Consider the following 26,067-nt stretch of genomic DNA (forward strand, 5'->3'; position numbering starts at 1 on the left):
ATAAATACCAAGGCTGCAAAATTTGGCTCTGTAGCACCAATAATTTTGGAACTCCGAATATTGGTTTTATGAACAAAATTAGATCCATGGCATTTCTGCACAATCTGGTGTGTTGCATACCAAATACCAAGTTGATAAGTATAATAGGGCGTATGTGAGCCAGAAATATGCAGAGTAAGTAGATCATGATGTTAGTCAGCACTAACACTGATTTAGCACCAGATGTGCCATTTTGGACCTCACTAATCTTATTCATGCCCTTTCTTAAAGACACATAGCTGAACATGTGTTCAGCAGCATGAGAGATATCCCCTCGCCGCAATGTTATTTAAAGATCATTAACATCTTACAGGTCAGTTGCTACTGGCTTTGTTTGAGTTTCTGGAAGAGCTGAGTGTCTGGAGGAATTGATAACAGTTGGTAAAGTCTGTAGTGATGGGGCTGCATATGGGGCAGGTATTACTTGTGGTTGCAAGGGTTCTGAGCACATCACTTTCTCCCTGCCATGGTGCTATAGTAGCAGTCTCCTTGAGCAGCAACATGAGAGGGAGATGGTGCAGAAGCAACAACTAAGAAGACAAGCTGCATTTTGAGGGAGGAGGAGGAAGGAAAAGAAGGATTCTCAGTAGGAGGCCTTATCACCTGCGATCTTCCCCCAGGCCTTTTCCTACCTCCATCTAAGCCTGGAGCAGGTATCTGCAGTTCACCAAGGAGACAGTCATGGAAGCCTGCTATTTGTTGAGAACTAGACCTGATGCCTCCGAGCAGGGTGAGGGTGGTGTTGTCAGTGATCGTAAAGGTGATCGTGGCCCTCAGTTTCTTCACAACCAGATTCTTCCAGACTGGAACAAATAACATATCTAACACCTACCGGTTCAACTTCCAGTGCTGCATGGGAGAGGTGACACAGCTGCTGTCTGCCAGGAGATGGGACTTCATTGCGTTTTCTCTGAACAGAGATATGCAGGAGGAGGATACATGTGGCTTTGGCAGGATATGGGGCTTCGCCATAGGGCAGGCTGCCATCGACTGCACACACGTGGCTTTGTGGGCACCATGGCCTGGATTTTCATCATCGAGGCGGGTAGTGGAGTTGAAAAAATTCCTGGCTTGGCCCACCCGCATTGGGAGAAAGTGCCCGCAAAGATGGGATTTTTATTGTGGAGGTGTGGGTTGGGCTGGAGTCAGGCCAGCTGACCTGGGAATAAGTATGAAGGCAGGCACAGGGGCTGTTGGGTGTCAGGGTGGGTTGTTTAAAAGGCCCGACTCCATGCTGTAGGACTTAATCCCAGTTAAAATAGAAGCCAGAATCCCGATTGGATCCTGGCCGCCATTTTTAAAGGGCTGCCACATCATTGCATACACTTCATACACGTCAACTGTGAGACCTACCAAAACCGTAAAGTTTACCATTCACTCAGTACTCAGTGGTTCTGTGTCATGCTCAACGCATCTTGCTGATGAATGCCTGCTACCCTGGGAATGGTCATGATGCATTTATTCCATGTCAGCCTGCTGTTGCAACATTCTTTCAGTCATCAGGTCAAAACAGAGGTGGGCAGCAAGGACTATTTGCTTAATACCAGGCTAATGACACCCCTTTGAAAACTGGCCACATATGACCAGCGTGCTGTCATGAGGAACATCATCAAGTAGAAGATGGAGTGCTGAAGCAATGGTTATGTTACCTAGATCAGTCTGGAGGAGCCCCCCCAGTACTGACCAGAGCAGGTACCCATTTTGTGGTGGACTATTACATCCTTTACAGCCTGGTCATCGTGATGACACAGCTATTGCCACCAGGGATACGGCAAGCACCTCAGAAGGAGGTGGAAGAGGATAGGAGTAAGGGAGCAGACACCGAATGGGATGCATGTGAACGTGTGGTTCAACTCCGGTTCTTGTGAATAAACCCACAAATTTCCATTGTTTTACAATCCTGCACCTTTCCATCCCTCTGTATTGGATCATCAGTGTGTCCTCAATCTTAAAATAAAAACCACCAGAAAATGACTACTTCATGCCAACTTTCTCCAACAAAACATTCAAGTACTCTACTCACCCTTGTGCATTTCCTTAGTGCCTGTCTTCTATGTCGCCTTGCCTGTCCTAGTGCTTCTACTTGGTACTACCCCAGTTGCTGCTGCATGAGTGATGGAAGGTAGGGCGATTGCAAATGGCCTTGTAGGACAATCTCGAGCAGTTCTAGGCCTTGAAGGCCTGCCTTTAGACTGTACTGCCTCAACATGGGTGGCAGCAATCTGGGCTGACTGGCAGGATGACAGTGATGGAAGTATAAATGCTGCCAGCCTGAGAGGACAGCAGGTTTGTGCTCCAAGGTGCCACTGCCAACCCCCCTCTGTAATCCTGGTAATCTTCTGGAGGACATATTGCTAGACTGACAGACTGTGCAAGCCCCTTTGAGCACTGGTATCTGCAGCCAAGATGGTGGCAGTCTGAGCCTGCATGGCAACAAGCTGAGATTTCATTACCTCAGCCTGAGCTTCCACTGCAGCACTGACATGTTGGGTGGCTTCCTCTTGTGCTGCAATGGAAGTTGAGACATCAGCCATCAGATGTTGGACCATCGTTGGGTCCACAAGTGTTCTCATGGGGTTCTCATGCCACCACTTCCACACCGGAAAGAATGGTCTTCAAGCTCTGTGCAGAACCCATGTCAGGTTGGAGTCAGACCCCTGTGTGCTTCTTGGCAGTGATGGCAGGCTTCTTGGCAGGTCTGCCAGTGCATCAAGCATTTCTGTCTGCATGCGCACCAGCCTATTTGGATGAGGGTGAAGCATGAATTGAGAAGCTGGGCTGTAAGCAAAAACATAATGTCATCCTCTGTGCTTTTAGCCCTGCTACTGGCCCCTGCCTCTGTGACAACTGCTCCAATGGTGGCAAACACTGTCTCCTCCATGGGGATCAGCACATGCAGCATTGCCACATGTTAAGGCAGCCTTTGTGATGGCATGGATATTAGGTTGAAAGCTCACAACACCAAGGTTGCAGACAGTCTGGTTCAGCCTCAAGACAGGCATAGAAAGGGAAGTGTGTCACTTTCGGTCAGCAGGTTAGGGGCAACTTAGGGGAGACAGAGGGAATGTACTGGAGCAACTGGTCCTATTTAGCAGGTACAATCTACTTGCTACTTGTGGGGATAAGGATAAAGGCTGCAGTAAGAATGGACAGAATGCTAACCATGGTACCATGGAGCAAGAAGCATTCAAAGGTGGGGAGTAAAATAGAAACATAAAGGTTATAGTCATTGGGGATTTGCGAATTAAATAATTACAGATAGATAGACTCTTCTGTGATCACAACCAAGAGTCCAGAAGGATATGTTGTCTATTTCATAACAGATATCTCAGGGCAACTAGAGAGGAACTTGAAAATACAGGGTGAAGATCCAATTGTTATGATCCATGTCACAACCAACGTCATAGAGAAGAACACAGAGGATGTTCTGCTAAATGGATATTAGGGACTAAATTAAAAGCAAGACATCTTGGGTGCTAATTTCAGAATATCTATCTGAGCCTCATGTTAATTGCATTTGGATTGACAGATCAGGGAGGCAGATGTGCGGCTGAAAGAATGGTATGGAAAGAAAGAGTTCCATTTAATCAGGACACTACTGCCAGTAACTAGGACAGAAAGCAGCTACAACATTAGGATGGGGCCCACCTGAAGAAGCATTGAACCAAGGTCTTAGTGGGAAGGATAAATAGGACTGTGGATAAAACTTTAGACTACTAAAACAGAGGGATTGCTCCAATAGAAATAACAGGAGCCTGAAGTACGAGATGATAGTAAAGGTCAGATGAAGGAATGGGGAGAGGGCTACATAAATGGTCAGAGAACAGATAAAGTTATAGATTGTCAATATAAAATAACAAAGCAAGAGGTATATTAATAAAGACAAATTAAATTGAGAGTACAGCAATATACACAGTACCCAATATAAAACCAGGAAACTAGAGGCAGTAATTTGTGCTGAACTAGATATAGTAGGGATATAGTGGAACTAGATATAGTAGGGATAACTGCTGCATAAAGAACTAGATTCCAGTACCATCTCCTTACCTGTTCCTATTTGCAGCCCAGCTCAATGACTGTGAGCTGGAGTACCTCGTGGTGGACACACTTTCTACAGTCATCCATGCCAATCTTAAGGTCGATATGTTCCCATACCCTGTAGTCCCAACATACGGCCTGTGTTGCCATTTCTAATCTTTCTCCTTATTGTTGCCAGTAATTTATTTCTAGAGCTAATAGAAGTAATTAATGTCTAGATTATAATCAGTTGATGGTTTTGGTTTGATTCAAAGTTTATTAATAATTAATTATTGTTTATTTAATTATTTATTATTTAAATACATCAGATATTTAATGCAAATTAGATTCCTGTAATGTTGGTTTCCTTTACCTAATTTATTTTATCCCCATATATTTATTCAGGCTATTTAGCCTTTTAGGTCTTTTTTAAAATCTAAATCATATTATTCGTTTAAGACTTAAATAATAATGGAAACATTTAGCTGTAATTCTCGGGCTCTGCTGCACCTCAATCTGTGCTGACTATGATGTCATCTTTGAGTTCTTTCTTCTGTTTGTCTAGCACTTAACCTGTGGAGGGTGATAAGGCAGAGGTCATGGTACATGTAGGTAGCAATGACATAGATAGAAAGAGGAATGAGGTCGTACATCAAGAATTCAGGGAGTTAGGCAGTAGACTAAAAAGCAAGACCTCTCGGGTTGTAATCTCTGGATTGCTCCCAGTGTCACGTGCTAGTGAGCTCAGAAATAAGAGAATAGCGCAGATGAATACGTGGCTTGAAAGTTGGTGCAGGAGGGAGGGTTTTAGATTCCTGGATCACTGGGACCATTTCTGGGGAAGATGGGACCTGTACAAGTGGGCCGGTCTACATCTGAACCGGAGCGGGACTAACATCCTTGAGGGTGGGTTTGCTAGTGCTGTTGGGAGGAGTTTAAACTAATTTGGCAGGGGGAGGGGACACAGAATGTTAGCAGAATAGGGACACATCATAATACAGTAAAACAATCAAGTCAGAGGAAGTACAGCTGCATTAAGTTTCAAGGGAATAAGGCAAGGCTGGATGGCCTCTAATGCCAGGAGTATTACAGGTAAAACGGATGAGTTAAGGGTGAGGATTGACACGTGGAATTATGATATAATAGCCATCACTGAGATGTGGTTGAGGGAGCGCCAGGATCGGCAACTCAACATTCTGGGACATAGAATCTTCAGGCGAGACAGGGGAGGGGGTAAAAGAGGAGGAGGCATTGCATTATTAGTTAAGGAGTCAGTTACGCCAGTAAGGAGAGATGATATCTTTGAGGAGGCATCGAATGAAGCTTTGTGGGCAGAGCTTAGGAATAAAAAGGGAGCAGCCACATTGTTAGGTGTTTATTATAGATCCCCCAGATAGTCAGCGGGAAGTTGAGGAGTAAACATGTGCACAATTCGCGGAGGTGTGTAAAAACAATAACAATAGGGTAATTATATTAGGTGATTTCAACTTTTCCAACATTAATTGGGATAGACATAGTGTTAAGGGCTTGGATGGAGTGGATTTCTTGAAATGTGTACAGGAGAACTTTTTAGGTCAATATGTAGAGGGTCCAACAAAGGACAGCGCAGTGGTGGACCTAATTCTGGGGAATGAAGCAGGACAGGTGGCTGAGATGGTGGTGGGGGAGCATTTTAGTGATAGCGACCACAACATGGTACAGTTTAAGTTTGTTATGGACAAGGAAATAGACAAGTTGCAAAAAAATGTTTTGGATTGGGGGAGAGTGGATTTTAGTAAAATTAGGCAGGATCTGGCCAGGGTAGACTGGGAACAGCTACTTGTGGGGAAATCTACAGAGGAGCAGTGGGGGGGCATTCAAAAAGGAAATGGGGAGAGTACAGGCTCAACATGTTCCCACTAGAGTGATAGGAAGGAGTAACAACCCCAGAGAACCATGGATGACCAGAGATATTCAGGTTACGATGAGAAGGAAAAGAGAGGTTTTTTAGCAGGTACAAGGGAAGCAAATCAGCGGAGGCATTAGTGGAGTACAGAAAGTGCAGGGTGGAGTTTAAGAAAGTAATTAGGCAAGCAAAAAGGGGATACGAGAAAGCTCTGGCTGGTAAAAGTAGGGAAAATCCCAAGACATTCTATAAGTATATCAATGGGAAGAGGATAACCAGGGAAAGAGTAGGGCCCATAAGGGACCAAGGGGGCAATCTGTGGGTGAAGCCAGATGACATCGCTAGAGTGTTGAATGAATACTTTACATCCGTCTTCACCCAAGAGAATGAGGATGAAGGCATCGAGCTTCTGGGAGAGAGACTACGAGGTTCTTAAGCAAGTTGACATAGGGAGTGACAAGGTATTGGAGGTGTTGGCAGGCTTAAAAGTGGACAAATCTCCAGGTCCGGATGATTTGTGTCCCAGACTGCTGAGGGAGGCAAGGGCGGAGATTGCAGGGGCTCTGACCCAAATTTTTAATTCCTCTCTGGCTACGGGGGAGGTGCCAGAGGACTGGAGAACAGCTAATGTGGTTCCACTATTTAAGAAGAGTTGTCGAGATAAGCCAGGGAACTACAGGCCAGTGAGTCTCACGTCAGTGGTAGGGAAACTATTGGAGAAAATTCTGAAGGAGAGAACCTATCTCCACTTGGAGGGGCAAGGTTTGATCAGGGATAGTCAGCATGGCTTTGTCAGAGGGAGGTCATGCCTAACAAATTTGATTGAATTTTTTGAGGAGGTGACCAGGTGTGTAGATGAGGGTGGTGCAGTTGATATAGTCTATATGGATTTCAGCAAAACCTTTGACAAGGTCCCACATGGGAAACTTATAAAGAAGGCAAATGCACATGGGATACAGGAAATTTGATAAGGCGGATTCAAAATTGGCTTAGTTGTAGGAGACAGAGGGTGATGACAGAAGGATGCTTCAGTGACTGGAAGCCAGTGTCCAGTGGCATACCACAGGAATCTGTGCTGGGTCTCCTATTATTTGTAATTTATATAAACAACATAGATGACTATGTGGGGGGTAGGATTAGTAAGTTTGCGGATGACACAAAGATTGGCCGGGTGGTTAACAGTGAGGTTGAGCGTCTTGGGCTACAGGAAGATATAGACGGGATGGTCAAATGGGCAGATAAGTGGCAGATGGAATTTAACCCTGAAAAGTGTGAGGTGATACACTTTGGAAGGAGTAATTTGACAAGGAAGTATTCAATGAACGGCATGTCACTAGGAAGTTCTGAGGAACAAAGGGACCTTGGTGTGTGTGTCCATAGATCTCTGAAGACGGAGGGGCATGTTAGTGGGGTGGTGAAAAAGGCATGTGGGACACTTGCCTTTATCAATCGAGGCATAGATTACAAAAGTAGGGAGGTCATGTTGGAGTTGTATAGAACCTTGGTGAGGCCACAGCTGGAGTACTGTGTGCAGTTCTGGTCGCCACATTGTAGGAAGGATGTGATTGCACTGGAGGAGGTGTAGAGAAGATTCACCAGGATGTTGCCTGGGATGAAACATTTAAGTTATGAAGAGAGTTTGGATAGACTTGGGTTGTTTTTGTTGGAGCAGAGAAGACTGAGGGGTGACCAGATTGAGGTGTACAAGATTATGAGGTCATGGACAGGGTGGATAGGTAGCAGCTGTTCCCCTTAGTTGAAGGGTCAGTCACAAGGGGACATAAGTTCAAGTAAGGGGCAGGAGGTTTAGGAGGGATGTGAGGAAAAACTTTTTTAGCCAGAGGGTGGTGACGGTCTGGAATGCGCTGCCTGGGAGGGTGGTGGAGGCGGATTGCCTCACATCCTTTAAAAAGTACCTGGATGAGCACTTGGCACGTCATAACATTCAAGGCTATGGGCCAAGTGCTGGTAAATGGGATTAGGTAGGTAGGTCAGGTGTTTCTCATGTGTCGTTGCAGACTCGATGGGCCGAAGGGCCTCTTCTGCACTGTGAAATTCTGTGACTCTATGCTTCTCCCTACCCCCACTTCTTTTGTCCTTTTTGCTGCTGGGTGTTCCCACTGTTTTTATGGAGTGCCACTTCCTCTCCTTCCTGTTTTTACATAATCAGTTCATGTACAGACTTTTATGTTGCACATACTTTATATTTCAGCTACATTATTTCAAATTATAAGCACAATACAATTACATTATTTGAGTTTAATTGCATCACTTTTAAATTAATACTGTAGCTCATCAAATTGGAATTTGTTAGCAAGATTGCAGTCAATTTGGGTCAATGTTTTTGATGAAACTGCATTTTTTTTAAATACATTTAGATCTAAAGATTACATGGTATAGTAAACAGAAGGAGATCAAACAATCACGATTCTTCAAGATGGTTCAGTTTGAAGATACTTACCAGCTGGAAATTGCTGAAGCCTACCCAGAGGATGAAGGAATGTACAAATGTGTGGCATCCAACTCTGCTGGAGAGGTGTCATGCACTGCTAACTTAAAACTGGAAGGTAAATTAACTTATTCTTTATTTTGGCTTTATATGCTACACATTACATTCATTTTACATTTCTGTTTTCCTGGTATGCATTTTGAAGCATATTTCTGCCTGTGGTTGGTTTCATTGTTTAGTAATGTTTGACATTGCCTGTGGCATTCACTTCTACATATCAGCACAATTGGGCCAGCCAGCGTGTTCACTTCTTGTGAAAGCATGTGGATTTTGTGCTTGTATTGCTGAACACCATTCCACCATATCTTTGTGCCTTGCTGAAGCATTTTCATCAGTTATAGACTTCATCAAGCAACTCATCTAGTTTGTTTCCACATTTGTAGTAACTCATGGCCTGTTCTTTCATCCACTTCTGAGGTAAACAACAGAGACCACCTGCTGTGCACTGTGGAATTCCACTATAAAATGATTATACTTTTTTACTAAATAAGTTTATTTTGTTAAACAACTTAATATGTTGTAGAATATACAACTGTAAATTTATTCAGCAATAAAGCATCATATTTAATCATGTTGTTTGGATTTTCTTGTTAAAAGTTAGATCTCCTCTTGCAGTGGCTTCTATTTTAAGATTTCTCCAGAAAACTATAAAATGAAATGAAAGTTTTCATCAAATGCACCTAAATAACTCAACCATACAAAGACACACTAATTTTCAAGTAGCAAGTATGTGCCTTGACTTTTCACTCATAATGCCAGTCATACAATACAAAACCTGATTTCCTTTCCAGATATAAAAAGGTTGATTACATCAAAGACTAAGTATCTTTCATATGTCTACGTTTGGTTCTTCTGAAGAAGCAACATGAGCCCAATTGCCTATCCTTATCGAGTGCATATACAAGTAGGCAAGTGCACTTCGGGACAGGAAGCATATTTTATGCAATAGTTTCTGTTGGTCCCAAACCAAAGATATAAGAGTTGCATAATGGACAGTTAATGAAGCCAAGCAAAGTCCTGGTACTTCATTTTGATAATTCTGAGAACAATACCACACATTATTAATGATGCAAGAATAAAATTAGGATAAATGTTAACTGATTTAGCAATTTCAGCAAAGTACAGCTCATTTTGGGCAATATATACGCAAAGCAAAAATAAGCTGTGCTGACAAAAATCTAGTAGTGCTACACTTACAATACTTGAAGGTCAAACAATTTACCCTCTGACTAGATATTTACCATTTGCTGTAGCACTTCCAAAGGTATAATTTATTATTGATTTTTTTCTGCTAGTCCTAGATTTCACACTTCATGTCACCTCATTTTTCTAAAATCTGATCACTTTAATGCACACTTTAGAAGCCTTTCATCTTCATCTTGAATATTTGCAAGAGAAGAGCTAAATCTTCATTTTGTTCAATGAATGCTGTTTTCTCTCATAGAATTTTGCAGATTTTATTGAGGAAAAGGAAATGGGAGTTTTCCTCAATCAAGTGAATTGCACTTCTTTAGCATGTGGCTAGCATGCTGGGTTGCCCTTTGGACAACATGAGCTATTGCTTTTATTATTTTGTCAGTCATGATTTAATATCATGATTAATATTTTGTCTTTTGTTACTCAGATTACAAAGTGCAAAGCATAGATAGTCAGAGCATAACAACTTCTGGAAAAGCTGTAGAGGAATCCATCGCTTCAAAGACTTTTGAAGTATCTGAAATGCATGTGGAGTCCCCTGTGACCTTAAAGCATACAAAGAACTATACAAAGGAAATCAGTTTACAGCAAGAACATATGTACAATGTTCAGATGTTTGAAAGTATTTCCATGAGTTCGTCGAGCAAGACAGTTTCTTCTGAGAGTTGGGAAGAATGCCAAAAGGTTGCCAAGACAGAAACAGTTAGAAGTGGCTGCCAAAGTTCGCCGAAAATCCTGCAAGATATGAATAATGTCACAGTTTTATTAGATGAAACTACATCTCTAAAATGTCAAATTCTAGCATTCCCAAGACCTGAAATAAAATGGTATAGAGAAGATCAAGAACTTGTGGAAGCTCAGAGAATAAAAATTGTAACGATAACAGAAGATGAAGTTTTGACATCATCTGAATTAATTATACAACACATCCAAGAAGAAAACACAGGAATTTATAGGTGTAAAGCTATAAATCCTTATGGTGAGGTTAAATGCGAAGCTGAAATAACTGTTACTGCAGCCAAACCTGCCCTTCAGGCTCCCACGATTCTCCTTGAACTTAGTGATCTGAGGGTGAAAGCTGGTCAGATGGCACAGTTCATCTGCTCTTTTAGTGGGGAATATTTTTCAGAGGTCATCTGGAGTCACAGAAGCAGAAGACTGGAAGAATCAGGAAGACTGAAGATTTCTCAGAATGGAAATGTTATGTCTCTCACTATCCTAAATGTGCACTTAGAAGATCAGGGACAGTACAGCTGTATTGCAAGAAATGAAGGTGGTGAAATGAAGACTACTGCCGTACTAATAGTAGAAGGTGGTTGTTTATTATTTTATTTACAAACAACATCCTGACCCATTCACTTCATTGTTTCTTTTCCAAAATAAGTTTAGTATCTTTTTAAGAAGATCCTAAATTTACCTATTAATAGTAAAATGGTCAGTTTAAATTGTTTAGCTAGTGATTTATACAAACCTTATCACTAGACATTTCATCACACTCCCCAATCTGCATGAATTATTGCAAACATTGCGTCTTGCTGTTATAAATTTTTCAAGTATTTACTTTGCTGAAATTGCTAAATCAGTTAACATTTATCCTAATTTTATTCTTGCATAGCTGAAGAATCAAAACCCAAAACAGGTGCAAAAATTCCCACTGATAGCAGCTCAGATAACACTAAAACTGAACAAAAGCCACATATCACACCTGATAGCAAACCAGAAGTACAAAAGAAACCATCAAGTCCACCACCGTCTTCAATCAAAAGGCCAAATGGAAAAGAGAAGCCACGAAGCAGAGACTATTATCCTGACGTAGTACCCTTTGACGAATTGATAGACACTGGAGCCATAGCACCGACGTTTTTGGAAAAGTTGCCTCCAGAAATCATTGTACAAGATGGAGAAGATGTTTTACTGTTTTGCATTGTAAAAGGTGTACCGTCACCTTGTGTACTTTGGCTGTGCAACCAACGCATAGTTGAAGAATCTTCATTATGTTCCATTAAACATGATGGGTTGCTATGCAGTTTAAAATTACAAAAAGTCAGCCAAAGTCACAGTGGTACTTATTCATGCAAAGCGGTTAACTCTGCTGGAGAAACAGCGTGCAACACTCTACTTAGAGTGACAGGTTGGCAATTGCATGCTTTAGTCCTTCCCAATATGACTCTATCATGCATCTCAGCACATCTCATGGAAAGATTCTTTGCAGAAAGTCACCTTGTTGACCTGTGGATTATTGCATTTATGTTTCGGAAACCAGATTAGGCATGTTGAGGCATGTTTGGTGTTTTGATACAGAGCAAAACAGAGAATGAATCCTTTTTTTACAAAATCCTGGATTGTCTGAATTAGCTTTGTGATTCAGCCAACCGGTTGCTTGGTAAAACCTTCTGGGAATCACAATTAGCAAATATATTTTACATTTTTTGCATGTATGTTTTGTATGTCTTTGCATATTCAATGTATTTCTAGTTTCATTTTACTTTTTGCACATTTTATTATGATTTGGCAAATTAGTGCTATACTCTTATTATATTCAATATTATTCATTTTCATGCAGCTGTAAAAGAAAAGATTCAAGACAAGATTGAACAGCAGATAGAAATGGAAGTGAGAGGTAATACTTTTATCATTATTTGATAAAATTTCTTTAATTTTGTATTTAATGCTAAGTTCCAACTACTGCCATAACCTTGGTATTTTACCATCAGGATAAGTTGTGCTGTATTACAAAGTGTTAAAAATCACGTGTCGTCTGTGCCAATCATTTCGACCTAAACAAAAAAAAAATACTTTAACATCAATATTTACTTTACAGGCAACTTTACTTTTTAACCAGCATTAGTTCCTCATATTTCAGCTGAATTTCAATTTGGTATTGCTCATTGTCGTAATTGATATACTACAAAAGGAATATGAAGAGATGCATGTTGTATTCTATTACGAAGTATATAATGAGAAGGGTTTAAATGAACTCTTAAATGAACTCTTGAACGCTGGAAATATATATTTTATTTATGATTGCTTGAATCAGCACTTTCATTCATCTCATTTATTTCTGAGTTTCCAATAAACATTTCAGTAAGAATTGCGCATGGTATTTAAAGAACTTTCAGGCAATATTTTATTAAAGGAAATTTGATCAGGGTATTTTCCATTTTTTGTATTTGTTTTCTTCCATTTACATGACATCAACCTATCTCCGTGTATTTACACTGCCTTGCAGATAGCAGTATGTGTTCATGTACGCTGGCAATTTTTTACGTAATGTTGTGAATCTAGCAACTATATTAGTTCGAATAAACGCCTTCTCATGCAAATTAGAAGGATTACAGTTATGGATGAATTTATATACATCTATTTATTAAAATTCTAAAAACTATATATATCAAACTGGCTGAAAAATTTATCTACTGTCGAAAGGATTAGAAAGGGCGTTTATTCTGCTGTCTGCAAGTCAGGTAAGAATTGTAATAATCTAGATATCCCAAATCACAGGGACAGATTTTACATTAAAAAATAATAAAATTCTGTCATGAGATCACTTTATGCTTTTTTCAAAATATACACTCTAATATGATTTTTGAGAAGAAATTGCTACAGTCTGAAGAAGGAACAAAGAACGAGCGATTTTCCTGCTCAGAATCTTTAAAAAGAAAATGGTCTTGCGTTTATTCGAACAAATATGGTGAGTGAATTTTTTATAGTATTTGTGAAAACGCTGATGCATTAAGTTCATCATTTCATTATATTACAGATTTGTGCTTAATTTAATTCTTAAAATGTATTGAACTGGTTTTTAAGAAATTTCATACAAATTATTTCTCTTTTTTTTTGCAGAATTGTTTTTTGGTGATGGGAGAGAATATTTGGAAAACAGAGAAAACCTGCGGGATGCATTTTCTGATGCTGAAGATTATTTAGATCAGGGACTGGTTTCTGCTGATCGTTGTGCAAGCAGAACATCTTCTATAAGTTCCTGGTCTGAGAATTTCAGACCATCTTTCACTGAAAAGCTAAAATTCAAATCTGTAATGGAAGGAGAGCAAGCTATTTTTAAATGCAAACTGGTTGCCAGTCCAGCACCAAAGGTTGCATGGTTTCATAACAACAGACCTATATGCAAAGATTCAAGAAAGATTATTAAAATAGAAAGCATAATGCACATTCACAACTCAAGTTTGGAAATCAATAATGTAGAAGAAAAAGATTCAGGGAGTTATAAAATACTTGCAATAAACTCTGAGGGCTCAGCAGAAGCAACTGCATCTTTACTTGTTGCACTTAAAGAAGAGCAAAATGCAAACTATCTGAGTTTTGTGAAAAGATCAGAAATGGTTCACAAAAGTATAGACTCTTTAGTTAAAAAACGGGATGCAAGACTTAGAGTTGATCTCAGACATGTTGGATCTCCCTTTGATAAGAAATATCAGGTTCAAGGAGCTTTGCACAAACATTCAAATTCTAAAATCAGACTGATGCGTACAATGTATTTTGAAAGGACACCAACAAAACATAATCTGTTTAATGATGGTCCTGCAGAAATACAGACACCTAGGTTATATGAGAGGATTCTGGATAAGGATAGCTTGATTGATGAAGACATTAAAATTAAACTGCAGCTTTTACGTGAAGCTAAAAGGAAAAAAAGATTTTCTCTTGCATTCTCTGAAGCTTCATTTGACCTAGGCACTGCATCAATTGAAGACAATCTAAAGTACAATTATGCTTATTTAAACAGAGAGCGCAGCAGAAGTGTGGGAGACCTTGATCGCATGGATTTTGAAAGTAGTAAGTCTTATTTTGTGCAAGAACAGGAATTATCTCCTGGTGAATGTTTCCAGAGAGAGTCTCCTGAATTTCAATGTCGAATGGAACGGATATTAGGACTTCCTTCACAGGAATTAGAACTGCAAAGAGCTACAAAAGAAAATATTACTGAAGCATCTTCCAGAACAAAAGCCATAAAGTCATTAAAAGAGCAATCTCTGAAAGGTAATTTAATTCAAGAAACAGAACAGGCACAGGAAAATCAATACTGGCTGGAAGAACAGGAAACTGATGAATGTTATTTTCAGAAAGAATATATGAGAAAAGAACCAGGGAGTGAACTTCATGAAGAACCACAGGCACTTTCTGATCAGTGGCTTGGAGGCTTTATTAGTATGCAACGGGATTTACTAGCGAAGAAGCCTGGAGAGTTGTTTGAACCTTCCACACCAGCAGTCAAAGAAACAACGATAATTAAAGAAGCAATGGATTCCGAAGACAGAGTTAAGTGTGCAGAAATTTTATTGAATGAAAACGAATTCCCTTTGTTTGCCAGAACACTGATAAAGCAAACTCCTGTGGACTTAAAAGAATGTCCAAATAAACCTGAGTTTAAGGAAGACCATGAGATACTTTCTGATCAGTGGTCTGAAAATTTGATAAGTATGCAGAGCTCATTAGCAAAGAAAACTGAAAATAGCCAGTCAGCGTTTGAGCATTCCAAAGCAACAGAAATAAATGGATCCAAATTTGGTGAAAAAGATGACATGATGAGAGAATGTACACAAAAGCTGATGCCTTCTCCTTTAACAGAGAAAGCCTCCACCCTTTTCAGAACGTCATTGGATGATAACACAATAGAACTAAGCAATACTTCACGTAGAGGTGAAGTCGAAGGAGACCCTAATGCACCTCTTGACCAATGGCCTGGGAATGTCTTCGCAAAAGAGGCATCTGGATTTGACTATATAATCATTGATCAAACAAAATCAGCATCCAAGGAAAATGAGATTAGCATCTCTAAAATCAATCAAAAAGCAGCACAATCTGAAAATGAAGTTACAGATTATACTCAGATGCTAATATCCTTTACTTTACCAGAGAAAAAAGAAACCTCAAGTTTTGTCAGCTCTTTGAGGAAAGAAATACCAAAAGAAGTAAAACATGTTCCATATAAATTTGATGAGGTAGACTATGTGATACCTCTGGAACAAGGGCCTGAGAGATTCATTAGTGTAACGAGAGATTTATCAAATCAAAAACCTATAGATGGTTATAAAATATCTGACCGATTTGCATTAGCAGTCAGGCAGGCAGAGGTGATTAGTATGTCCAAAATCAGGCAAAAAAACCCACAAGATGAAGCACAGTTTATAGATTCCAACCATGTTGTGAGACATGCTCCCTTGACAGCAAAAACAAAAGAAACATCAACTTTTGCTGGAACAGTGATAAAACAAACTCCAATGGAAATAGAAGAATCTCTATATGAATTTGATGTTCAAGAAGAATGTGAGTCAACTTCTGATAAAAGTCTTGGAAGTTTTATTCATGTGGAGAAAGACTTTCCAGCAGCAAAATCTGAAGATAGGCATGGAATCCAAATGCCTGACCAATCTAGGTCAGCAGTGAAAGAGGCGATTAGTTTATCTAAACTCAACCAAAAACAACAGTATAAAGGCAAGGTTAAAGACTACACTTCAATACTGAGACCTTGTATATCAGAAAAAAAAGAAACCTCAGCATTTGTCAGTTCATCAATGAATGAAACAGCAACAGAAATAAGAGAACCCCCATATAAATCTGAGGTTAAGGATAGCCACAAGAAACCTCCAGATCAATTTGTTGGAGGTTTTGTTAGTAAGAGGAGGGATTTTGTAACTGAAAAATCTGAAGATGCCCATGGAACAACCAGTAGGCCCATACCAGTATTCAAACAAATAGAGACAACTAGCATATCTAAAATCAGTCATAAAGAGCCACAACCTGAAGATATGGTTACAAGTGCCACTCAAATAATACAACCTTTTTTGCCAGATAGCAAACTTGATTCAACCTTTCTCAGTTCATTGAAAAAAGAAACAGCAATAGATGCAAAAGTGCCTGCATATGAAATTGAACTTATGGAAGACCATGAAACAACTGATGACCAACAACCTGGTTTTCCAACAGATAAACCTGAAGAGGGTCATGAAATGTATGACCAATCCAAATTAACAGTAAAACAGACTGAGATGATTAGTGTAGCTAAAATCAAACAAAAAGAACCACACTATGAAGCAAAGGTTGTGAATTCCACATGGATAGTGAAGCCTTCTCCTTTACCAGAGGAAATGGAAACTTCAACTTATTTAAGTTCATTGAAACGGCCATCTCCAATAGACAAAATAGAATCTCTTGGCAAAGCAGAATTTAAGGAAGACCATGAGACAGTGCTTGAAAGTTTTATCAGCATGCACAAAGACTCCTTGACAGAGAACCTGGAAGGTGGCCATGGAACATCTGATCAATCAGCAGATAGAGAGACAGCAATGATTAGCATATCTGAAATTAGTCAGAAAGAATCGCAACAAAAATGGCAAGTTAAATGTTCCACCCAAACAATGACACCTTCTCCTTTAACAGAGGAAAAGAAAACTTCAACTTTCTTCGGTTCGCTAATGGAAGAGATACCAACAGAAATACAAGGATATCAATATAAATTTTTGGCTACCAAAACCTCAAAACAAGAGACTCCTACAATTAAACATTGCCCACCTGATTTTTTCCATCATGTTGCATCTCCTAAAATTAAGCAAGGAGACTTGTGTGTGCTTGAGTGCCAATTTCATGGGCACCCACAACCTACTGTAACTTGGTATAAGGATGAACACCCAATTCCACGAAGTAGGGACTATAATATTTACTCCATAGAAAACAAATCTACATTGAGTATTGGGTGCACTTGCAAAGAACATGAAGGAGTATACACATGTGTAATATTCAACCAATATGGAACTGCAAGTACATCTGGCATACTTACAATACAAGGTAAGATTCTTCATACTTTATTTATGAAATTATTTTTTAAAAATATGTTGCAAAAAGATATTAATGAATTATGATTTCAAATTAAGTAGAATAAAATTTATTTTCCAGAACCAGAGCTGTTTGAAGAATCTTTGAAAAGGTTTAATATACATGTGACTGAAGCACCAGAGAACTATACTGAAGAAGATGATGTTGACCAGCTGGTCGAAAATGAAATTGAGTCTTATTTTCCACTTTATACTGCAACAAAGTCCACCTTGCAATTACCAAAAGTTGCAGCACCCCAACCTTGTCCTATAAATTTATCTTTGCTTTCTTCTGTTGAAATTAAAATAACTGCTCCAACTCCAACACCAGAGCAAGATGAGGAATGGAAAGAGTTACTTCAAGAAGATGAATTTGATTCCAAGCAGTCATCTCAAGAACCGTCTTCTCAGACTGCAAAACATAAATTTACGTTTTCTTTTGATGTAATTTTTGAACCTCCACAGGTTGTAAAAGAATTAGATAAGATTTGTTGTGCAGAAGGAGAATCGGTGATGTTTGAATGTCTAATTTCTGGAGAGCCAACACCTGTTGTTACATGGATCCAAAATGACAGAGTTTTAACTTATGATAATAGCAAGCACCGATTTGAAGAGAGTGGAGGAATGTATAGATTATATATTGATGGTGTTGCAGCATCTGATTTAGGGAACTATAAATGTGTGGCTAAAAATAAAGCTGGAGAAGTACAGAGCGTATCTAGTCTTACAATAGAGCCAGCAGTGCATAGTTTCATTTGCCATCTGAAGGATATTGAGCCATTTGATGAGGAAGCAGAGTCATCTGTTAGCCATTTTCTACTTAATCTAAGTAAAATGGGACAGGAAGAAGATATTGAGCAACAAGAACAATTATCAGTACAAGAAGGACATGTGGATACTTCTACTTTATTTGGCATAAAAGAACAACAATCTGGAGACTCTATGACTTGCACTGCTGATGAATTTTCAAGTAAAGTTTCATCTTTAAAGGAAGAGAGCAGTGAAGCAATAATAGGCTCACTAACTTCCTTTTCTGATGAATTTTCATCTTTGAGGGAGGAAAGCAATAAAATAGTCACGGATTCCGCAACATCCTTTGTTGATGAATGTTCAAGTAAATCTTCATCTTTGATGGAGGTTAGTAAGAAAGTTGTCACAGACTTAGAGTTGACAGGTCAAAAAATGCCAGTTATAGCAGCGGAAGAAACATATTCTATTAGCCAGTATCTACGCTCTCTTGACAAAAACCAGAAGTTATTTGAAGCTTGGAAGATGGAAGAAGAAACAGAACCAAAAGGGGATAAATGTGCCTCTGTAACTGAAATGTATGAGAACAGTATATTTCCAGAAAGTGCAATTAAGCAAGTTGCTAAAAGTAATAGAGCAGAAACAGAAGGAAATGTGTCAGAGATGGAGTTAAGTGATAACTCAATATCTCCTAAACCCATTTATGACAATGTAGATCTGGCAGAAACAATTTCTAAGAAAGATGAGGGAGATGAAAATGTTTCCATAGGACAGTATCTCCTTACTGCAAGACAGGAAGAAGCACCAATTCATGAAGAGGCAAATAATGAGGCGTTTGGGTATGATGAGTCTGGAATAACTTCCATGGAGATTGAGGAAGTAACGTTTGCTGCTGTTTATGACTACTATAATCAAAATGAAGAGTGGGCACGCTCTCTTTCCCCTGAATCCGAAATGTCAATTGAGATTAGCAGTACAATTAGTGATGATGTAGCAGAGAATGAAAGATTTTATACACCACCCTTGGCTTCTGAAAATTTCAAATCAGCTGTGTCTGTAGAGTCATTCCATACCCCACCTCAATCTCCTGGCTATGTGACTCCTCCAGAAAGATTGTCTTCACCTAATGCCGTGGGTAGTTCTCCTTTTGGCGCTTTACTGGAGAGGTTTTATACACCACCAGAATATTTCCGAACTCCAATAGATGAAGGTATTGAAACAACACCTCTCGAGTATGTAAGCCTAGCTACAGAAGAACCAAGATCAGAGTCCTTTTCAACTCCTCCACAGGAAGCTGAAGCAAAAGGAAATGAATTGCCACCTGCGTTTATCAAACCTCTTGTCAGAAAAAGGATCCATGAAGGAAGCACACTTACATTTATCACTGAGGTAATTGGTTGCCCAATTCCAGATGTTAAGTGGTATAGGAGAAAGTCATTATTAGAACCAAACCATAGAACTAGACTTGAAAGAGAAGGAAATTTGTGTATATTAGTAATTCATAGCATTCAGAGAGAGGATGAAGGAGAATACATTTGCAATGCTGTAAACATCGTAGGTGAAGCCAAAAGTATTACTCAGGTAGATGTTTTACCACAAGATGGAAGGTCAGTTGCATTGCCACCCCCTGTGACTCATCAACATGTTATAGAGTTCGATGTGCAGCAAGGCCAAACATCAAGATCTCCATCACCTCAAGAAATTCTTCTGGAAGTTGAACTTGATGAATGTGAAGTGAAGGAATTTGAAAAACAGATAAAGATTGTTACAATTCCTGAATTCACTCCTGACAATAAAAACATGATTATCTCCCTGGATGTCCTTCCTATGATGATTGCTGATGAACATAATCTTGACTTCATAACAAAAGAAAATGAAGATGTAAAAATTGATTTTGAAGTCACTGAAATGCCCCCACGATTTAATAGTCATATTTTTGACCTTGAGATTCCAGAAAATACTGATGCAGTCTTTGAATGCTCAGTGACAGGTATTCCTACCCCTGAAATAATGTGGTTCAAAGATGATTCACTCATAGCTGTGGATGGCAAGAAATACATTAGAACAGATAATTCTAATCATAGCCTTAAAATAGCCAATGTTTGTCTTTCTGACAATGGCATATACAGTTGCAAATCAGTGAATAGTGTTGGAGAAACAACATGTAGAGGTTATCTTGCAGTGACAAATTCAAATATGGCACTTACGAAAGCAGGTGGTAGAGCTGTGGCTGTTGTACAATTGGATAGTGCTCAAAAATGTCCCCAGGAATTGGATGTTGATGTTGGTCATTCTTTATTGCATAGCAACCAGAGTTCAGAAATTGAGGTTGAGTTTGAATTTGAGCAAGGTACTGATGATTCTCAGAAATTAGTGAAACTCATAGCAGTAACAGAGAATGAAAATGAAGAAAAGGGAGAGAAATGTGTGAACATTAGTTTTGATGTATTTGGTGAGCCTGCCAAAGAGGAAACTATTCAGTTTAAAGCAGAGGCTTCTGAAAACTGTTCATTTGAATTTCAAGTGACAGAAACTCCACCAAAATTTGTAATATCCCTCCTTGATTGTACCGCAACTATAGGGAGCTTAGCATCTTTTCAATGCTTAGTGACTGGTACTCCAAAACCTAGTGTAATGTGGTATATGAATGACAGAATACTTGAAGGTGCCAACTACATCATTGAGGAAAAAGACTCCGGGCACCATTATTTGAACATTGCAAATGTTACAGAAAGTGATGCTGGAGTATATAAGTCCAAAGCTGTTAACAAAGCTGGGAATGCAGTCTCAGAAGCTGTTTTAAAAGTACTTCATTTGTAGAAGAGTACTTTTCTTCTGACATACTTCGAATAATAAGGAATTTGATTTTTTTTAGATTTATGGCACATTTATGAATTTGCTAAATTCAAACATGAAAATATAATTGGTCTTACTGCGGAAAACAATTATATCTTCTTATTTGATGTTGCTGAAAAGATGGTTCATTTTTAGAGGATATGTGTTGATTTATAATAGTTGTACCTTGCAGTGGTGTACCAGCAGTGGAGCTTTAATTTGTGATGTTCAAAATATTAGCTGAAAAGTAACTATTGCAAAAATACTAATTGTTTTGGACTAGGAATATAAAAAAGCCTGGCTAAGGTCAAGAGTAGTGTGTTGAGAAATATAGATAACTCTAGGTATTCTAGATCAAGCAGTCTAACCGTTAATGGCTTGATTGGCATCTTTAAACATAAAGGACATAGTGTGTATACATATTGCACTGAAGACCTGTTTGTTTGAATTGGCACTGCAACATTTAAGTAAACTTAACCAAAACCCTCATCCTACATGTACTTAATTTTTGCAAATTATTTGTAGTATGGTATCCTTTGGTTATGACTTTCCCTGATTAAATGGGTGACCCACTTTCAAAGACACTGTCCAAACTCCTCTGAAAATGCTGTAGTGATGCAGGAAAATTCTGTCATTCTGAATTCCTTTTCTTTGGCCCAATACCTTGCTTCTGCATGAACAACTCAATTGTGTTCCACAGTTCTCTTCATGCAGAGGCCCAGGCACTAAACTTATCAGAGGTTTGCATTCAAACAGAGATTCTTCAGTGATGGGTACAGCCATTAATGTGGTTCCTGGAGATATTTACTTCAAAATGCATGCTGCTTTCCACTGAAAGATTAGTTAAGACATTTAAACCTTATTAAGAAAGCATTTATCCTACTTGATATACAGTAGCTGAATATTTTTGTTAACATTAAGTATAACTGAAGATGTGAATTAACATACAAAGAATGATTTATGGTTAACTTTTTGAAGACTATAATTTTCCACAGCAAAAAGCATTTCTTAGTTCATGTTTGGCTGGAAAATTTAACTAAGGAGAAGTGGGGCAGCAATTTCCGGTTGGCGAGCAGTGGCAGGGCCTGCTCGCCAATGCATAAAATGACGCGGGATGACATTGGGCGTGCATCCTGACGTCACCCCGCATCATTTAGATTCTCAGTTCTGCAGGCACGCAGCCAAGTCAGTGGCCACTTAATGCCTTTAAAAAAGTAATTTACTTAATTAATGGGCCTGCCCATCCAGCCTTATGGTTGGTGGACAGGCGAAGAGCCCAGGTGGCCTTCTGAAAAAGCATGAAACCTCATCCAAGGTGGGCGATGAGGTTTCATGAGGGATTTAAAATGTTTGGAAAATTTTAAAATAAAATTAGCGGACATGTCCCAGCTTGTGACAGTATCAAATGAGGGGACATGTCAGGAATATTTTTTTCTGCCTTTAATAACACTTGAGCCGATCTCCCCGAAGTAGCACTTTGCCTCAGGGAGACCTGTATGCTCTTTCGCGCATATGCGCGAAAGAGCGCACTCCCGGCTCAGGGAATACCCCCCGGCCTGCACAGGGAGCGCTCAGTGCTTCCAGGTGGACATCACGCTGGGCGGGCCTTAATTGGCCTGCCCATGTAAAATGGCGGTGCGCCCCCAACTGAAGGCGCTGATCAGGAACCCCATGCCCGCTTCCGCTCCCTCACAACCCCCCCGATGGGGGGAGAATTCTGCCCACGGTGTCAAAGAATGTTTTTAAGATTTTATATTGTAATAGAAGTAAATGTCTAGTTTGATAATAGTGCAGAGTATATTGAAGAGTACTGTTTGATACAAAGTGCATTTGACTAAATAACACTTGAGCCCTAAATTTGTGAGTAAGCTATGAAGCCACATACCTGAACTATTTAAAGTTGTTTCTATCTGAACCCTGCTCTGTTGCCTGTTTGCACCAGTGTAGATTTGGACATGTGTGGTTTAGAAAGTATTTTAATTTAAAGGCTAGAAATTCATGTTAGTGATACTGGAGGAAAATCACTGAACATGCTGATATGACATTCCTCTGTCCACCATGTTAATAGGATCGTTAATCCTGTTTATTTTAACTGGCCTAATGCCACAATAAAATGCCCAGAGCAATGTCCAAATCAACATGTTAAAGATTTATCTGCTAATATCACCAACAGCAATTTATTGCCTAATATTTTACTATTGGCAAATTGGTGCCTGATAACTTTAGGCTATGTGGAATTGTCATCTCATGAAACTGTTTGATACTATGGAGGGAAGACCAAGCCAAGAGAATGTGATAGAGAGGGCTGAAAGCGATATCAGTTGTCATATGAAGGAGTAGGATGATATGCTCATGATTACGAGCCATAGTTCTTGAATGAATGTATGTATCAAGACAGAACTACTGCAGTGTACATTACAGGATAGTTCCTGGTGGCTATAATTTAGAAGGATTCTTGAAGCTTTGGTAAGTATAAATTCATTTATGATATACTCCTTTTATTCATTTGTTACTATTTCCTTTTAGATCTCTTATGTATGCACTACTTTGCAGCTAAGGTAGAGATGAACCTACCTTGCCCCAGATGTTTTTGGCCAGAAAGTGCCTATGCGACTCTTTACCTGGATTTCCCATCTTGGCAGTCTTATGTTTATGATCTCAGTCATAAAGGTGTTTAGGGAATCCCATGTTAAACCACATCGTGCTATTCTATGGCATAGTTTATTGGAGCACCAATGGACTAAAACCCCCATATTGGCTAGGTGTTCAAAATTTGGTTTATTCAGTGTTTTTCTTGTCATTCTGTAGTTGTTGACTTTAAGAGCAGTGTTTGGAGGCCAGAAGAGCTTGAAAGATTATTCAGGGCCAGAAGTGCATTATGTTGGATTAATAATTCATTTTATGTAGCTGCAGAACTTACTGGTGTGTGTTACCACAGTTGCTGTTGGAGGAAGTAAACTCTGTGCCACAGTGGACTTTAATGTGAAACAAAAACAGAAAATGCTGGAAAAACTCAGCAGGTCTAACAGCATCTGTGTAGAGAAAAAAAAACGTTTCGAGTCCGCATGACTCCTGAAGAAGAGCCGTACGGACTCGAAACGTTAACTCTGTTTCTTTTCTCTCCACAGATACTATTAGATCTGCTGAGTTTCTCCAGCGTTTTCTGTTTTTGTTTCAGATTTCCAGCATCCGCAGTATTTTGCTTTTATCTATGGATTTTAATGTGCCCTGCGAATTATTACCTGGTCTGTCAGTTAAATCTTTTGAGCAGTTTACATAATTGTGAATATAGAGCAGTAAAAATTTATAGTCGGTGGGCCCAAAGACTACAACCATGTCATAATACAGATGATTTCAGAGGTTTGTAAAGCTACAATGGAAATTGAGTCTTCAATGAGTTTGCAAATAATGTGGCTCACATCTTTGATTATCATTTTAATATTTACTTTGTAATTTGTTAATTTTACATTAAAAGTGAAGCTTTTCTTTTGTAATGAATGTTTAATATTTGTCCAAAACATGTAAATTGTTTAGTAGTGAAGGAGCGGCTTTAGTGGTTTGATTTCTACAAATTCCAAAAGTGTTTAAAAAACTGTATCTTTCATGACATAAGCATAAATGAACATTTTGGTCAATTTGTTTATCAATTATGTTCTCGCAAGTGCAACTGTCTAGTTGTGTGAAAGCATGTGGTGTTTTCCATGATTCATCTGCCCCATTTGACATGATTTAAGACATGATGAATGAAAAAAGTTAGACTTCCATCTTGGTGAGAAGCTCTTTGACACAGACATCATTCATTCCTTGTACAGGTTTCTGTTGCTGTATATTGTGATTATATCATGTTCTATATCGTAGACTAGTAGATGATGGCACCTCTGGTTTTGCTATCAAGTAAAAATGTGATTGATATGTAAGGTATATTTCCTTTCACTTAACCTTCTCCTGAAGATAGTAGCTCACACAATGATGCAGTTCTACAGGTGATAGTGGCTCCCCAGTACCTTGCCAAATTGGTAGTTTTACGATGGTCAGTGAATGTTGGTAAATTATTTGAGTGTGGGACCAACATAGTGAATGTTATCCTGCACTTAATTAATGTCCACACACAAACGGCTGAATTTACTGGTCCCTGGGTGCTGTCAGCAGAAGCAGGGGTGTAGCTGGTAAACCAGCAGGGAGCTGTGTTGAGATGGCTCCCCTTTGCTGTCCCGCTGCTGGGGACGTTTTTCAGTGGTGGGCTGCAAGGCAGATTGGCTTCCTGCTCCATGGAGGCAGGCAGCCAATTTCCATAATCAAGGCTCAATTAAAGGTCATTGTACAGGTCCATCAGCATTTTGCTGATGACGTGCAGCACACCCCCCCCCCACCCCCCCCACATACACCCATTTGGGGGATCTGCCAACTTCATGGAGCTGGCACTTTTGATTTGGCTGGAGGGGCCTTCAGAGCCAGAGGCTCCATGCCACACAGAGGGGCCGTGGGCGCGAAAGGCAGTCTCTACACCCCCAACAATCCTCTGGAGGGGTTTGCTCTGTGATCAATGTGACCTACCGCCCTCGGCCATCCTGAAATTTAATTCTTTCTTACCTCACTGAGGCGCCTCCATTTTCAGTCACCTCAACATCTGTGACCAGCCTCAGCAGCACCCACCTCTCCCACTGGCACTGCCTAGGCTTCAGAGCTGCCAGCCCACTGATTGGGCCAGCAGCATCAGGAGTCTACCCGCCACCCAAAATCAGATGGTTGGCCCTCAGGTGGCCAATTAGGAGGTTACCTCCAGTAAAATCATTGAGTCAGTCCCTCTGTGGGCTCAATACCTGATTTTCACCCTAAAGTTGGGATCTCAAAACCCACAGTAAAAATTCAGTACTACATTCAGTATGGATTGCTGGATAGCGATCAGGAACAGGAGCTTTTGCTGATTCTGTTTTGCCATTGCCTGGAGATGTTGAAGCCAATTTTAGCACTTAGTTGCTATCGAGTTAAGAGAGGTTCAGCATAAATCA

General features: G+C 39.6%; 2 protein-coding genes across 51 annotated transcripts in view; both read left to right on the forward strand.

Moving 5' to 3' along the window:
* The window catches only part of ttn.2 (titin, tandem duplicate 2), a 694,778-nt gene that overhangs the window by 375,388 nt on the left and 293,323 nt on the right, over positions 1 to 26,067 (forward strand). For 49 of the 50 annotated variants that reach the window (XM_078551990.1, XM_078551964.1, XM_078551975.1 and 46 more), the window contains 2 exons: positions 8,320 to 8,508; positions 12,211 to 12,267. In XM_078551990.1, coding sequence (XP_078408116.1) covers positions 8,320 to 8,508; positions 12,211 to 12,267 — 246 coding nt within the window. Of the gene's footprint in view, positions 1 to 8,319; positions 8,509 to 10,074; positions 10,960 to 12,210; positions 12,268 to 26,067 lie in introns of all 50 variants that reach the window. The other variant, XM_078552010.1, reaches the window with a different exon arrangement.
* On the forward strand, positions 12,274 to 22,304 carry LOC144686589 (uncharacterized). The gene is made up of 3 exons (XM_078552011.1): positions 12,274 to 13,338; positions 13,491 to 17,450; positions 17,559 to 22,304. Exons 1-3 carry the CDS (start codon positions 13,227 to 13,229, stop codon positions 21,041 to 21,043), a joined length of 7,557 nt encoding a protein of 2,518 aa, XP_078408137.1. The 5' UTR covers positions 12,274 to 13,226; the 3' UTR covers positions 21,044 to 22,304.

Source organism: Cetorhinus maximus, chromosome 11 (assembly GCF_964194155.1).
Source record: "Cetorhinus maximus chromosome 11, sCetMax3.hap1.1, whole genome shotgun sequence".
Lineage (NCBI taxonomy): Eukaryota > Metazoa > Chordata > Chondrichthyes > Lamniformes > Cetorhinidae > Cetorhinus > Cetorhinus maximus.

Bases quoted from the DNA above. Each gene is read 5' to 3' on its own strand.
- LOC144686589 (XM_078552011.1), top strand. From the start codon at position 13,227: ATGATTTTTGAGAAGAAATTGCTACAGTCTGAAGAAGGAACAAAGAAC. The intron at 13,339-13,490 runs GTGAGTGAATTT...TTTTTTTTGCAG, and splicing joins CGTTTATTCGAACAAATATG to AATTGTTTTTTGGTGATGGG. The intron at 17,451-17,558 runs GTAAGATTCTTC...TTTATTTTCCAG, and splicing joins TGGCATACTTACAATACAAG to AACCAGAGCTGTTTGAAGAA.